The sequence below is a fragment of the Dermacentor silvarum genome, chromosome 3, assembly GCF_013339745.2.
Source record: "Dermacentor silvarum isolate Dsil-2018 chromosome 3, BIME_Dsil_1.4, whole genome shotgun sequence".
Lineage (NCBI taxonomy): Eukaryota > Metazoa > Arthropoda > Arachnida > Ixodida > Ixodidae > Dermacentor > Dermacentor silvarum.
Window position 1 is genome coordinate 24659415 of NC_051156.1, and position 17088 is coordinate 24676502.

At 50.8% G+C, this 17088-nt stretch overlaps 1 protein-coding gene across 3 annotated transcripts in view; it reads right to left on the reverse strand.

Annotated features, from left to right (window-relative positions):
* Nucleotides 1–1344: 1344 nt before the first annotated feature.
* The window catches only part of LOC119445387 (ubiquitin conjugation factor E4 B), a 441801-nt gene continuing 426057 nt past the window's right edge, over nt 1345–17088 (reverse strand). For 2 of the 3 annotated variants that reach the window (XM_037709694.2, XM_049664499.1), the window contains exon 18: nt 1648–1776. In XM_037709694.2, coding sequence (XP_037565622.1) covers nt 1721–1776 — 56 coding nt within the window. In that variant the 3' untranslated portion in view covers nt 1648–1720. Of the gene's footprint in view, nt 1777–17088 lie in introns of all 3 variants that reach the window. The other variant, XM_049664500.1, reaches the window with a different exon arrangement.

A 17088-nucleotide genomic window follows, 5' to 3' on the forward strand; every position in this document is an offset into this window, starting at 1 on the left:
AACTGCTTGAATAACGGAAATAGTGGGGGCTGCTTGGTCTAGGGGTCGTGGATTTAGGGGGGCCGAACTCGCCGCTTCAAACTCACGGCGAACCATATGCGTGACATTCTCTTGAAATGGTCGTGTGGTGATAAGAGCGGAGCAAGAGGACGTGGCAGGGGTGTTTGGGAGCCGGGAAAACTGTGGGACGACGCGGCGGCTTTTGGCTACCTCGAAGCGGCGGCATTCTTTGACGATGGCGTCGACAGTAGAAACATCGTTACAGATGAGCAAATTGAAGGCATCGTCCGCGATGCCTTTTAGGATATGGCCCACCTTGTCAACTTCGGTCATGTGCTCGTCGACTTTCCAGCAAAGCGCGATCACTTCCTGTATGTAGGAGACATACGATTCGGTCGACGACTGGACACGGGTGGCAAGCTCTTTTCACGCAGCCTGTTGGCGACCTGCCAAATAGGTCGTGAAGCCTCTCTTTCAAAATGTCCCAGCTGGAGAGCTCAACCTCATGGGTGCGAAACCAGACACGCGGTGTCTCATCCAGATAAAAGATCACATTGGCAAGCATGATGGTAGGGTCCCAGTGGTGGCTTTGGCTAACATGCTCATACATGCTGAGCCAGTCGTCGAGGTCAACGCCATTTTGGGCGGAGAATGTCCCAGGATCACAGAGACTAGGAACCGTAACATATGTTGTGGTTGGCGCCGCAGGTGTAGGTGGCGACGGGGTGGTTCCAGTGGAAGACCATGGCTGAGACGACGACGGTGCGGCCGCTTCAGAGCTCCGTGGCGAGGACGCGGAACCTTCCACCTCCACCACAATGTTATGCGAAGGACGAGTCAGTAAGACGAGCAACTATTTACTGGTTATATTTACAACAGTGGTTGCAGCGCTGACCGGTTAGATTTACAGCGCGAACCCAGTTCATTCTTCTTCCTCTTTTCTCTCGTGATGGTGCCCACGCGCCTCATTCAATCAATCAAATACCACACGCGTGTAGCAATATTAAAAAGCTAGAAAACGGAAGATGTAGCAAAGCCGTGTAAGCATGACGTCACCCTGCTAAGCATCAAGTACGATGCATGCGTGTGACCTGTTACGTCACATCTGTTCTGCCTATATAATCTCCTTTACCCCAGCAATAAACATTGTTCATCACCCGACTGTCGGCCCGCTCACAAGTGTGTCCGTTCTTTCTAGTGCTGTTTTGCACACTGCTGTCTCGCAATGCAAACAATCAAAATCTAGATGCCAGCACTGTATCCAAAATTTCACGGCAATAGGTGACATGTGCACAAAAACGTCTGATCCATCGTAGTTCTAGCTAAGTGAGAGGGAGAAAAAAGAAGACTTGGCTAAAGTCACTTAAGAAGTGTGGCCCAAAAACAAAGCCAACCAACTGGGTGTAATGAAGGACAAGGGACACAGAGCAACACATTTATTAACCACCAGAAGGTGCATTCTGGAAAATATACAAAATGACATGCTTCAACTGCTGGCTGCCTCAGCACGGAGGCTCCACTGAAAAAGAGCATTTTATTTTTAGTGCGCTGCTGCTGGCACAAGGACTTTTTCTGGCTCAGGTACGTTTGTCTCTGCTCGTACAAGCCAAAACAATCTGGTCCGGAGCAGTACCCACCCCCATGACGACATGTGCAATAAATATTATTTATCAGACATGTTTGGCAGAGTTGCAGTGGCAGCCGATGCTCAGGCACTGATTCACTGGCCTGACCGGGACTGCTTCCACTCAGTGATACGCTGCCGGAGTTCCTCATCTGCAAGACACGAAAACGGCTTTCAGGTGGTGCACAAAGCCAAGTACAGTATAGACCACTTATAACATAACCGCTTATAGTGCAGGATCGGATATAATACGGTCTTTTCAGACTACCATTATTTTCCGATAGCACTTTATGGAGCGTATGAATAATGCGCACAATACATGTATCGCTTATAGTGCAGTTGCGGCAGACAAAATACTAGTTACAGTGTGGCTGCCAACACGTTCGGCAGTCAACCGAGACGGCAAATGCTCCCCTCAAGCTGCAGATATACTCCGACGTAACGTGCGCTTCAACTTCACGACGTCAAGGCGGCGAACAACCGGCGTCTATACTCCGACGACATGATGCAACCGGTGTCTGACACAGTCAGGTGCATTATTAGCTCCATCCCTATTTTTCACCTGCCGCGCCGGCCACGCATCCCAGCATTCCTCACCCGGAGCGGACAGAATGATGCAATGGCGGGAGCACGCGAAAGCGCGTTTGCTGGCGCGGCTCTGTGAGCATTAACAAGCATGGTGTCACGAGCGCACAAGCAAACATGAACACATCTCTCTCGATGACCGTGGAAACTCGCTGTCAAAACGTATAGTGAGGACGCGCGGCGGCAGCAGCGAGCGAATTGACCTTCATGCTGTGTCTCGCATCAACGCGAACTAAGCCGCGAAAAAACAGAGCACAGCGTACTGTGCCCCCGTCACAGATGGCTTTCAAGATACAGCAGCCCCGGCGGGCACATGGGCCACCTGGAGTAGAACGCGCCCCCCTCCCTACACTCCCCCTAGAACCTTGCACGCGATGGAACATGGCGCGCTTCCTTCTCACTTTCCTCCCTTGTGTGTGCAACATTGAGCTGCGATCGCTGGCTCAACCTTGCACGCTTTCCCTTGCACATACAGCATATGGCGCGCAGCGCCGATTTTATCACCCTTGGACTTTATACGGAACCTCATAGCGATGGCAGAAATGCGCCTGGAGTGTTCATATAATTGCTATGATAATAAGATTGCTGTGTTGGTTATAGTGCAGATATTCTGCTTATAAGGTGGATATTCGTGACTACAGCAGCTTACATTATAAGTGGTTTACACTGTACTTTCTATTCTTAACTGCTACGTTAGTATACCGTATTTACTCGGCCTCGAATCTAAGCCGACCACTGAAAGTCCGAAGCAAGAAGAAAAAACAACTTCGAAAGTAGGTAGAACAAAAAAGTGAGAGCGTTCACCAAATGAAAACACCATTTATTGAATATGAACATCCCAAGCTCATTCTACGTCATGATCGCTGCTAGCCTCGTCGTTATCTTCTTTATCGCTGTCATCTTCAGTACCATCAAGCGCATTATAGACGCTGCACTTCTTGTAGGATGAAACATCCTCGATGCAGCGCATGCAAAAAGCATCTCCCGTTATCCCCTCCAATGACGGATGTTTTTCTCATCGATGCCAAAGTCCCGCGAGGCTTGAACGTTTGATGATGCCTCTGCAGCTAGCACAATGATCCGTTTAAAAGCGGCACTATAGTGGCAGCGCCTGTTTTGTCCCATTACGATAACGTCACGGCGATACGACACAGGTCAAAATGGCGGCGGCGCTTGTGTACTTCAGTTGGCTGCTGGCACGGCTAGTACTGGCTGCAATACTGACTTATCTAGATGGCGCTAGCTATGCTTTATTCAACTAAAAACTGGCGCATTTTTAAAATTCATCGAAACTAAGCCGACCCTAGAGTTTGGTATATGATTATTGGAGAAAAAAAAAACTATCAGCCTAGATTCCACTATATACGGTATATAATAACAAGGTTACAGAGTGGGGCCATTCATTCCATCCCAAGGAGATGAACATTCGTGATTGTTAAGGTGGCTTACTAGGCTAGTAGTAGTAGGAAGAAAAGATGGCGAGAGCTCACAGGACGAATTGACCATGTTGTGAGCCATTTGTGGCAAGGTTAATTATGGGGGCTGCTGTCCCAGGTTTCCAAGCCTCCAGGTGGCACAGCAGGCGTGGTTCACACATGTGGTGAACACACTCCCAGACTTCGTCCAAAAAACTCCGAGTCTAGGCTCAAGCGCTTGTCTGTGTCTGCTATTCGTCCTCGTATTTCTTCTCACACTGTGTATTGTCAATTTGTGATTACTTGGCTTTCTTCGAATCCTTCGAGATAAAATCTCTTACAACATGACTTTGCGTCATTAGTGCATAAAAATACACCGTTTCAGTTGAAGGCAAATACCCACACGCGATAGCACTGAAGGCGTCTCTGATATCAAAACACTGGCGTGATGAAGCAAGCGGTGTTACACCTCGATTGTGTGCAACATGAGACCGAAGACCAGTGTATGTAGGAAGCTGTGGTTGAACGCCAATCATGCCAGTAACGATTCACCACACCGTGGTATTGGAACTACTGTGGTGGAGCTTGAGGGCTCCAACGCTCAGCTGAGGGGATACTTTGACCAGAAGTCAGCCGCCGTTGGTAAGGCAACAGTACTCGCCGAGTTCGGGGGAAGACAGGCTGAGCTGCCGTTGTTCGTTTTCAGGAGCGGATCTCGCACCCTGCTTGGAAGAGACGAAACTGGGCAAGAGCTTTCTGTATGCTGTTGGATAGCTTTGCGAATGTGCATCGCATCTGAGGAGCTACAGACTGGGCAAGCAAGTTTCCCGAATTGTTTTCGGATGGACTGGGCACTCTGTGTGGTGTCAAGGCCAAGGTGAGAGTGTCCGAGAAGGCACAGCCACAATTTTTTCGTTCTAGGGCATTACCATTCGCCTAGGCATCTTGAAATCCTGTGTGAACGTCTGAATGGGCAGCATCACTAGTGCTGATATTGAAAAAGGATGGGAAGATCCAACTGTGTGGAGACTTCAAGCTGACCATAAACAAGACAGCGAATGTGGGGACATTCCCAGTATCGCGTATGAACGAGATCTAGACAAAATTGGCAGAAGGTGTTCTGTTTTTGCAGTTGGACCTACGGGACGCTTATCACCAAGTAGAACTGGATGATGCACCAAAAAAAAAAAAAAAAAAAAATGTCGCAGTTTCGCCCGAAAGGCGAAACATCGATTGCGATAGCAAATTAGTAGAGAGCTATTCGGAGTAGGGATAGTGGTTTTATCGGCTGCATAAACTTGGACACATTCGCTTACTAACTGAATTAACAGTCGTGGTGTCAGCGCGCACAAGCAAACATGAATAGATCACACTGAATGACCGCAGACAACTACTGTCAAAACGCCGCAGTGGGCGAAGGTCCGTGCGGCCTATTGCTTCAACGGAAACTGAGCGGCGAATGCACAGCGTATACAAAGGTCAGAGCCGTGTGGAGATAAGAGACGGTGCAGGCGACCACCAACGCAGGGCAAAGTGCAGAGGAGTTGTGCAGAGGACAAGTTGTTGGCAGAGGAGAAGCTGCCCCCCCTCCTTCCCGCGCTGCCTTCCCGCTTTCTTGCTTTCGCGTGGGAGATTGAGTGGCAAGATACGCCTTTGGTACCGGAGCACAGCGCCACCCCGCCTCACTCCCTCCCATACCCCCCATGGCCTTTCGCGTTTGCTTTCCGCCGTGCGTTCGCTTTCCGTGATAGCGCGCGGGGGAGTTCGCCCTCCGTGATAGCGCGCGTCCCCTGCGCGCTTTCGCTCGCGCATACGGCGCGGCGACGATTTTATCGCCCTTGGAATCTATACGGAACCTCACGGCGACGACGATGGCGACGCCGACGGCAGAAATCCGGTTGAAGTGTCCATATAATTGCTATCGCAATAAAAAGTATGTGACGATGAACACTTGCCGAGGGTATTTACAGTACAGTCGTTTGCATTTTGGGTTGGCGTCAGCACTATTTCTGGGGATAGACTAGAAAGGCATTTCCCTTTCTACTCTGTCTCCGGAAATTGCCAGGGCCGAGGGCACGTCCATTAGCTACCCGTCAGTGGCATCTGCCGACAGATTGCCTTTCTCTGATGTGACAGAGGGTTCTTTATGTCACGGTCGTGCAGTTCGTTTTTTATGTATATAAACCGAGTTGCTAAAGCTGCATGCTCACGCTTAAGCCGTCACCGCTGACACGAAACACAGCTCGAGGCACGTCTGAATGGTGCGACGTTCGGGTAAGTATTTGTCCGGTGAATCTTCGGTTATCACACTGTAGCTCGTCGACGGTTGGGGCTCGCTCGGAGGTGGCGTGTCTGTGTCGCATGATGCATCTGAAACTGAGTACACCGTATTTGCCGGCGACGGTGACTTTCGAACCGCGTCGCCTTTAACGATGCGATCTCGGCTGATTCGCGCTGTCGCAAGCCGAGGCACGGGAGCCTCTGTTGACGCGTCTTCCATTGACTGCGTTATCGGCGCTGATGGCACAGTGCGATTGTTGGTTTCGCTTCTGTAGTCAAACGGTGCAAAATAGCGCGGCACGTGATCCACGGTGCAAGGGAGCGCAGCACGTTCAGTCGGGTGCTCCTGTGCTTCTCCTGTTAATCGCCGTATTTTTCTCGCCATAGGAGGCTTGCCCTTCCGTTATTCCGAAGGCGTGCTTCATCCAAAATTTCTTCTCCAACTAGCGACAATCCATCACTAACCTGGGAGCTCTCCAAAATGCGAATTCTGCATATCAAGTGAAGACGCCAGCGTGGTTGGCGCAGTAGACAAATGCGGTTGCCGTCTTACCCGCTGCCACAGCAGCAACCAATGGAGAGACGCTTTTCAGAACGGTAGCCAATCGGAGGCCTGCTTTCATCGGAGAGCCAGTGTGACTACTTCCAGCAAACCCGTGCTTCTTTTGTGTTTGTATGTTTGTTACATGATGGCGACGACCGACGAATTGAGAAGCGGAATGGTGAAACTTTGAGCTTTCGAACGATACCAAGACGGTGGTGCTCGGTGGCGGGAAATACAAGATATGGCTCCGTGAACGACGGTGATTTGCGCGATTTAAAGCTGCTTTCTCGCCCTGCACACTGACAAATTAATTTTTTTCGGGCACTTTTAGTGCGTTTTCCGCCGAACCATTTTGATACAACGTAGATTAGGCATTGCAGATACCGAAGCACGTGGTTTCCGAAAGTAGATTTTTCTCGCAATTTTCGCGATCTGATCCCTGTGTCCCCCCTTGATATTGGAACAACTATACTGCCGCGGGTATGTGCCAGTGGGGACAAGGTTGAAGCAGCGTGGGCTTTTAGGTTGAGCGTGGAGACGAAGAAGACGTTGTTGGTTTTTCTTTGCGACTGATAAAGTGTCTTTGTTGGTGCTGCTCCGCGTCCTCGTCGATCCCACGTCGTTACACTGGTGGAGGTGCTGGGCATTCTCCATGCTTCATGCTTGGCACCCCTTCGCGGAGCCAACGATCGAGCCCGGAATCGCCGTTGCGCATCGAAACACCGCTCCACCGGTTCAGTCGCCGCCTACTAGGCCTAGCGCCCGAGTCCGGTCCCCTGCAAGAAACCTCAAGAAATCGTTTGCCCCCTGCAACTACCATGGCCACCGCGGCTCCAACGCAAGTAACCCTGCAGACCCCTATGGTTCCGGAGAGCTTTCATGGTGATGCCTTTGAAGACGTCCAAGATTGGCTTGATCAGTTCGAGCGCGTCGCCAAGTACAACCATGTGACCAGCTCGGCGGACAAACTTTCGAGCGTCTATTTCTATCTGAAGGACAATGCTCGTACGTGGTACGTCAACCGGGAGAGAAGCTTTGCCACCTGGGACGACTTCTGCACACAGCTGCTGGATACTTTTACGAGCATCGACAGGAGGGAAAATGCGCAGCGTCTCCTCGAAATCCGAATTCAAAAACCCAATGAGAGCATTGCTATGTTCTCGGAAGATATGGCCCGTCTTTTCCGTAGAGCAGACCCTGACATGCCAGAGGAGCGAAAGCTGCGGTATCTCTTGCGGGGAGTGAAAGAACAACTGTTTGCCGGCCTTGTGAGAAATCCACCGACTACAGTGGCGGAGTTCACAAAAGAGGCCACAGCCATTGAACGGGCCCTGCAGCAATGATACCGCCAGCATGACATGAGTAACTCGGCGGCGAACACTTCCGTTCTGGCTCCAAGTAACGACAAGCCTCTGCGTGAAATTATCCAAGAGGTTGTGCGAGAAGAGCTTCGGCAGCTCGGATTTGTGACTACGGGTGCGGAACCGGCGCCAACGGTATCTTTGGTAGCTGATGTGGTCCGAGAAGAAGTCCGGCAAGCTTTTGCATCGCCAGACTGTGGTAACGCGCCGCGGCGCCTTACTTATGCGGAGGCTGTTCGCCGTCCAGTCAACGCAACTTCGACGCCGTTGACACCCGCAACTAGACCATCACCTATGCTACAAACAGAGTCGATATCGTCACCCCCGTCGACTCTACCGACCTCGCCGATCACGCCTACACAAACAATGTCGTATCTTCGACACACGCACGTCAATCCTTGGCTCCATGGAGAGTTGCCACCAAACTATCAGCGTCGGAAAACCGATTTGTGGCGCACCGTTGATCGCCGACCAGTGTGTTACCATTGTGGTGAAGCTGGACACGTCTATCGTGTTTGCCACAAATGGAACAACTATCGCGCCACCCAATACCCAAGCTTTCCTGCCAACTACTATTCTCCGTATGATGGTCGACGTGCCTACGACGCTCCTGTGAACGACCTGCCGCAAAATACGACGACTCCCCGATCACGTTCTCCTTCGCCATCACCTGCGCGCTACAATTCACCGACTCGTCGCAGTTTTGCCGACGTCACTAGGGGCAGGTCTCCTAGCCCGCGACGGGGAAACTAGACGCAGCGACCTCCGGGGGTGAGGTTGCCAGTACTCGAAGTTCGCCATATCCCCCATTATCGACGTACGACGATGTAAAGACTCCGACGAATGCAACGACGAATACGGCGAAGACAGCGAATGCAACGACGAATACGACGGACTCAACTACGAAAGACGTAACTGACGTCGTCAGCACCGACCTCATCATTCGCATTGACGGCCACCAAGTAGCCGCTCTTGTTGACACTGGCTCCCATTTTTCAATTATAAGCGCACAGCTCGCCGACAAACTAAGGAAGGTGAAGACGCCATGGCACGGACCCAACATACGAACCGCCGGAGGTCAGTTGATGACACCTGTTGGGAAATGTACAGCCCGACTCTTAATCGCCGGTTCAACCTTCGTCGCCACCCTCGTCATTCTTTCTGAGTGTTGCAAGGAACTTATATTGGGGATGGATTTCCTGCGTGAGTATGGTGCCGTGATTAACATCCGCGACAGAAGCGTCACCTTTGCAACGAACTCGGATAATGTCACGCATGAGGAGCATCCACAACGTCGCTTACGTATAGCTGCAGACGACGTGATACTTTTGCCGCGGAGTTACTCTCTCGTACCCGTGCACTGTGACAGCTTGCAGAATGGGACTGGAGTCGCTGAACACATCAATGCGCTAGCACTGAATTGCGGCGTATCCATTGCCAGAGCACTTATTAATGTAATCGACGGCAGCGCGGAACTCTTGCTGACGAATTTTAGTAAGGAGCGTCGACACATCGTGAGAGGCACTGCTGTCGCTTATTTCGAAGAAGTAATACCGACAGAAGACTGCCACTTAGCGCAGGAGACGACATCTACGATCCTCACAGCTGCGCCTATTCTAGACGTTAGTTCGACGTTAACGGCCGTTGAGCGAGACCGCCTTCTTGAGCTCATCAACCAGTACCAGGGCTGTTTCTCATCTGCGTCCAAAGTTGGTCAAACGCCACTTACCAAACATCGCATCATTACTGATGTCGATGCCCGACCTATTCGACAAAACCCTTATCGCGTGGCCCCAAAGGAACGCGAGGCAATCCAAAGACAAGTGAAGACGATGCTGGAAGATGGCGTTATTCGACCATCTAATAGTCCTTGGGCGTCACCTGTAGTTTTAGTGAAAAAGAAGGACGGTAGCCTGCGCTTCTGCGTAGACTATCGGAAGCTCAATCAGGTCACAAAGAAGGACGTTTATCCACTGCCACGTATTGATGATTCCTTGGACAGGTTGCGAAACGCGTGCTACTTTTCCTCAATGGACTTGAAAAGCGGTTATTGGCAGATCGAAGTGGATGAGAGAGACCGTGAGAAAACCGCCTTTGTGACGCCTGACGGACTTTACGAATTTCAGGTACTCCCCTTCGGTTTGTGTTCAGCGCCAGCAACATTTCAGCGTCTAATGGACACTGTGCTCTCTGGACTTAAATGGCAAACATGCCTGGTGTACCTGGATGACGTGATTGTCTTTTCGGCAACGTTCGACGAACACCTACGAAGGCTGAAAACTGTTTTTGAAGCAATACGATCTGCCGGTCTCACGTTAAAGCCTGAAAAGTGCCATTTTCGTTTTCAAGAGCTCCAGTTCCTTGGTCACGTCGTCAGTAACCAAGGAGTCCGACCTGATCCGGATAAAATTGCTGCCGTCGCTAATTTCCCGACCCCATCCGACAAAAAGGCCGTGCGACGTTTTCTGGGACTATGTGCATATTACCGGCGATTTATTGCGAATTTCTCACGCATCGCGTGGCCGTTAACACAGCTCACCAGAGAAGATATACCTTTCACTTGGGGCGAAGACCAGCAGCGGGCATTTCACGAGCTCCGGCAACGTATGCAAGCGCCTCCCGTGCTTGCACACTTCGATGAAGACGCCCCGACGATATTGCACACAGACGCTAGTAATGTCGGTCTAGGGGCGGTGCTCGTACAACGGCAGGACGACAGCGAAAAGGTGATTGCTTACGCCAGCAGGACACTGTCCCGAGCGGAGGCTAACTACTCCACCACTGAAAAAGAATGCCTCGCAATGGTATGGGCAGTTCTGAAATTTCGTCCGTATTTGTACGGTCGGTCTTTCACCGTTATTAGCGATCACCATTCGCTCTGCTGGCTCATTAATTTGAAAGATCCTTCCGGCCGGCTCGCACGTTGGAGTCTTCGACTCCAAGAGTTCGACTTTACTGTCGCATACAAGTCAGGAAAACGGCACGCAGACGCCGACTGCCTTTCTCGGTCTCCTGTTGAGACGGCAGCACAAGACGATGACGACACAATCTTTCTGGGACTCGTGGACACTGCCGATCTTTCACGCCAGCAACGGGATGACATTGAATTGCTGCCGCTGATTGATTACCTGGAAGGACGAACCAACAGCGTGCCGAGGCTATTTACAAGAGGGCTGGCGTCATACTGCTTGCGCCGCAGCGTACTCTACAAGAAGAACTTCTCTCCTAGCGGCAGCAACTACTTACTCGTTGTTCCCTCATCGCTTCGACGTGAACTCTTACACGCCTACCACAACGAGCCGACCGCTGGGCACTTGGGCTACACTCGCACATTGGCACGGATTCGGCAGAATTACTACTGGCCGAGACTTGCTGCAGTCGTTAAGCATTATGTTCAGACATGTCTGGATTGCCAGCGCCGCAAACCGCCTTCCGTCAAGCCAGCCGGCCTTCTGCACCCTTTTCAAGTACCTGCCACACCATTTGCACAAGTAGGCATGGATTTTCTGGGCCCCTTCCCAACGTCTACTACCGGCAACAGGTGGATAATCGTCACCACGGATTATCTCACTAGATATGCCGAGACAAGTGCTCTGCGACGGGGAACAGCAGATGAAGCGGCACAATTTTTTCTTCAATCCATCGTTTTAAGACATGGCGCTCCGGCAGTAGTCATCACGGACAGAGGTACTGCGTTCATGGCCAAGTTTTTGGACATCGTTCTACGTTTAAGTGGTACCGCCCACCGGAAGACCACGGCCTATCACCCTCAAACAAACGGGCTGACAGAACGACTCAACAGGACACTGGCTGACATGATAAGCATGTACGTCGATGTAGAGCACAAGAACTGGGACGAGGTTTTACCCTATGTCACCTTCGCGTACAATACGGCTCGTCAAGAGACCACTCACCAGACACCGTTCAGCCTCGTGTACGGCCGTGAGGTTACGACAACATTAGACGCAATGCTCCCTCATGAATTTGATGACAACGAGACGGGTGCTGAAGAGATCACACAGCGAGCAGAAGCAGCTAGGCAGCTTGCGCGTTGGCGAATCCACGAACAACAGGAATGTGACGCCAGAAGCTACAATCTTCGGCACAGACCCGTAACATACAACATCGGCGACAAAGTGTGGGTCTGGACACCTATTCGTCGGCGTGGGCTCTCTGAAAAGCTCCTGCGCAGATACTTCGGGCCCTACATAGTTCTTCGACGCATCAGTGACGTCATCTACGAAGTCGTTCCGGATGGCTCTCACTGTTCAAAGCGCCGACGGCATTTACCCGAAGTCGTTCACGTGCTTCGTATGAAGCCGTATTATGAAGACTGACAAGACTGCACAGTTCTTTTTCTTTATCGCAGTTTGCCAAGCCTCTGTCATCGGGACGATGATTTTTTTTCTATGGGGGGAGCCAATGGAACAACTATACTGCCGCGGGTATGTGCCAGTGGGGACAAGGTTGAAGCAGCGCGGGCTTTTAGGTTAAGCGTGGAGACGAAGAAGACGTTGTTGGTTTTCTTTGCGACTGATAAAGTGTCTTTGTTGGTGCTGCTCCGCGTCCTCGTCGATCCCACGTCGTTACAATATGTTACACCAATTTGGCCACATCAAGCTCCATGTATTAGGACAAATTTTGTGTTTGCGATCGTGAATGTTGGTGCTGGAAAATCGTACGAAACAAGATTGTATCAACGAGTTTCTATTGTGTTAACAAAAACTGTTAGAGCTAGGCACAACGTAATTTGGAGGGATCGTTGGTCATATTGTCATTCTGCTGAGATTACAAAATACTTGTTAAGCAAGAAGTACGATATGTGCATTGTGATAAATTACCCAACTCCAAATAATTGCATTTGAGAGCTCTGTGAGGTATTCAACAGAATGTCTCAGAAATATGAGGACCATAAAATGAAACAGTAGAAATTAGGTCTGTGTTAGGATAAATAGGCCAATAGTAAAACACGCTGAACTGTCCAGCGGCACGGCCGTGATGGCTGTACTTGGTGCGTGTGTGAATAAATATTCGGACAAAATTGTTTAAATAAATATGACGTGGGTTCAATTCCGCCCAGGACCAGAGAAATTTAAAGCACCTTTTAATGCGGTAGCATTATTAGGGTACGTTAAGCACTTTCCCGGGGCTTGAAATGTGGTTGTGGCACAACAAAACTAAGCGGAAAGAAGAAGGGGCAGAAAGAGCGTCAGCCTATGGTGCACTTTCTGTCCCTTCTTCTTTCTGCTTAGTTTTCGTAGCGCCAGAACCACATTTCAAGCACGAATGAACTATGTACCCAACCGTTTTTGCGCCTGCCTGGCTAAACTGGGTAGTCAGTGGTCGAATGGGCAGCATATCGGGTGGCTCAGCTGAGGTAACAGGGTTCGAAACCAACCAAGGTCACCTGAGTATGAGGCAATGTGTACATACGTGTCGTTCTTGAAGGAACGTCTTTTATGCCGACATGGGTCACTGCATGGGACTGGATGAGTATCGCTGTTCGAAGACTTGGAGTACTCGGTCTGTGCTAGTCTCCAATAAATGCCAACTTGGGTCACTGGGTAGGTGCCAGTAGTTGCATGCCGCTCTTCAATGAACGTCTTTGACGCTAACTTGGTTAACTAGGTACAGTTGACTCCCATTAAAACGAAGTATACGCGGACCACGAAAAACTTCGAATTACATGAACTTCAACTTAACCACAAGGAACAAAAATGGACATTTTTATTAGTTTAAAAGCTCACTGTTTATGAAAAATACATGCGTAATTGCCGTCAGCTTCAGCTTGCAGGATCTTGCTGCAGAAAGTTCTGCAGACTGCAGATGTGTCTGAGAGCTTCTTCTGCGTTCTTCTCTGCAGCAAAAAAACCGCTGCGCGAAGGCAAGACCCGCAGCTACATCAGCAGCACGCGGATGTGGCTCAGTTTCAATGTCGTCATCGATGTCACTTTCGTTACTAGCCTCTTGGGGCTGAACAATCTCAATTCAATGTACGTTGGCGTGCCGCACGTCTCGACTGCGCTGTCCGCAGCAACGAACTCTTTGAAATGGATGTCACAGACAACTGCTCCAAGTACATTGTCATCAAGCTCAATTTTCTGTGCTTCCCCCATGGACAAGACAAATCATCCCCTGAAGCACTTGCAATGAAACCACAAGCCCTGAAGCAGTTGGCAATCGTTCCTTGTTAGCATGTGGATGGCACTGAGAAGGCTCACCTCGTACTGAGTGGAGTTGTCCATGCACAATATTGTCGCGAGAGGAAAAGGCAGGCAGTCAGTTCCGAGCGAACGGCTGTTTACTGTTTTGGCCGCAGCAGCCAACAACACTTCTTCGTCCTCGTTCTCTAGCGTTACTAAAGCGTGGCATTACCCCTCCCTCCAAAAAAAAAGAGGCATCGTCTCGATTCCGCTCACGAAAGAACAGTGAAAGTTAAGCCACGATAGTGGGTGACGGGTTAAATATCACAGGGAGAAAATAAAAGAAATGAAAAAGACAACGGACGTGAGCACAGGCACCGCACCACAAAGTTTGTGAACTGGCGTCAGCGCGAGTGGTAGGGCTTCATCCTGGAGACGTGAACAATGTCGGAGGAGCGTGGTCTACGCGATTGGTGCGATGATTCTGCTGGGACAACTTCGTAGTTGACTTGACTTATGCGATGAAGAACTATGTAGGGCACAAAGTAACGGCGCAATAATTTTTCTGAGCGGCCTCGTAGACGTATAGGGGTCCAAATCCACACGAGATCTCCTGGCTTGTATGTTACGACTCGGTGGCGTATGTTGTATCGACGAACGTCTTGACTTTGCCGAGATAGAATTCGTTGCCAAGCAAGCTGCCGCGCTGCTTCAGCACGCTGAACAAAAGCGTCCGTATCTGAGGCGGTCGTATCAGACGAAGGTGGTAGAAGCATCACGTCGAGCATAGTGACGACGTCGCGTCCGTAGACCAGACGAAAAGGAGGAAACCCGGTGGTTTCTTGAAGCGCAGTGTTATACGCAAATGTCACATACGGGAGCAGTTCGTCCCAATTCTTGTGATCCGTGGCGACATACATGGAAAGCATATCTGCAATCGTTTTGTTGAGACGCTCAGTTAACCCATTGGTCTGTGGGTGATACGCAGTTGCCGTACGGTGCGTTGTACCACTCAGCTGCAGAATATCTCTGACCAACTGCGCGGTGAAGGCCATACCATGGTCTGTGATGACGATAGCTGGAGCACCATGTCGCAGGACGATATTTTTGACGAAGAAGTTGGCCACATCCGAAGCAGTAGCTTGTTGAACGGCTTGGGTTTCGCAATATCTGGTCAAGTAATCGGTGGCGACAACAATCCAGCGGTTATCAGCTGAAGACTTGGGAAACGGGCCGAGCAAATCCATCCCGACCTTTTCAAAAGGTGAGCAAGGAGGTCGTACAGGCTGAAGCAGACCGGCTGGTTTCATTGGTGGAACTTTGCGACGTTGGCAATCACGACAAGTTCAGACATACTGCTTCACGCTTTTTGTGAGTTTTCGCCAGTAGTACTTCTTCTTGATCCTTGCCAGAGTACGCGTGAAACCAAGATGCCCGGACGTGGGTTCGTCGTGGCATGCACGTAAAATGTCGTCGCGGAGAGAAGTGGGAACAACAAGTAGAAACACGGTTTCCGTGGGATGAAAGTTCCGCTTGTAGAGGATGTCGCTGCGTAGGCAGAAAGAGGACACGTGACGCGCGAACTGCCGTGGGGGTTGTTAGCGGCGTCGTTCAAGGTATTCAATCAGGGGTTGCAGCTCTGAATCCTGGCATTGCTGTTGAGCTAGGTTTGCAGATGGAAGACTACAAAGAAAACCGCAGTCCTCGTCAGTATCTGTTGGTGCGGGTTCGACGGGAGCGCGGGAGAGACAATCGGCGTCGGTGTGTTTCTGACCAGACTTATAGACAATTGTCATGTCAAATTCCTGTAGCCGAAGGCTCCATCTTGCGAGATGTCTTGAAGGATCCTTGAGATTCGCCAGCCAACAGAGAGAGTGGTGATCGCTGACGACTCGGAAGGCGCATCCGTACAAGTATGGCCGGAACTTCTGGATAACCCACACGACCGCCAGACATTCTTTTTCAGTTGCTGAGTAGTTTTTTTCAGCAGCAGACAACGTGCGGCTGGCATAGGCAATAACGCGCTCAACACCAGCTTGAAATTGTACGAGTGTGGCTCCGAGACCAACGTTGCTAGCATCAGTATGCACTTCTGTGTCGGCCTCTGTGTCAAAATGACCAAGGATCGGTGGTGTCTGTAGACGTCGTTGAAGGTTGTGGAAAGCGTCGGATTGAGCCGGGCCCCAAATAAATGTGACGTCGTTCTTGATGAGTCGTTGCAAAGGTTTTGCAATCTCAGAAAAATTTGGCACAAAACGGCGGTAATAAGCACAAAGCCCTAGAAATCGGCGTACATCGTGCTTTGTCTTCGGTATCGGGAACAAACGAACTGCCGTGGCTTTGTCAGGGTCAGGGCGAATACCGGGGTTGCTGACAATATGACCCAGAAATTTAAGCTCCTCGTATCCGAAGTGACATTTTTCGGGCTTCAGAGACAGGCCGGCGGTGCGGATGGCCTGAAGAACAGCCTCAAGCCTCTCGATGTGCTGCTCAAACGTGGCTGAAAAAACAACTACATCGTCTAAGTAGACTAAACACGAGTGCCACTTGAGGTCAGATAAAACTGTGTCCATCATGCGTTGAAATGTGGCCGGAGCGGAGCACAGTCCACATTTCTTCCGCTAGGCCATCGCTGCAACCGCAGCGATGGCCTAGCGGTAGAGCATCCGCTTCGTATGCGGGAGGTACCGAGTTCAAATCCCGGTGCCGCCGGGAACCCACCGGTTTTTCTCATGGGTAGAGATGTCCCCTGGCCTGGTGCTCGGCTGTCGTAGGGGTCCACATCTCGAAAGAGGGCCCAATAGAGATTTCAGCTGTTGTCTCAGGGCGCCTCTTGTCCAACCACAGACGGCCTTGTAGACGAGCATCCGCCGCCGCTGTGGGAGGCAAGTGTTGCCGCCGGGTACCTACCGGTAAAATAGGTACAAGCGCGCTCCCGGCCTGGTGCTCGGCCATTATGGGAACTGAACGCTTGGAAAGGGGTGTTCGACCTCAACCTGAAGGTGCCCCCACCTCAATAGGTGCTTGGGGCGCCACATGGGAAATGACCGCCATGGGACCGGCCCAGACACCACTTTTTTCCGTGCTCACGTTGGTTTCGACGGGAATTCAGGGCGCAGGCTCCTTTCCCAAGCGT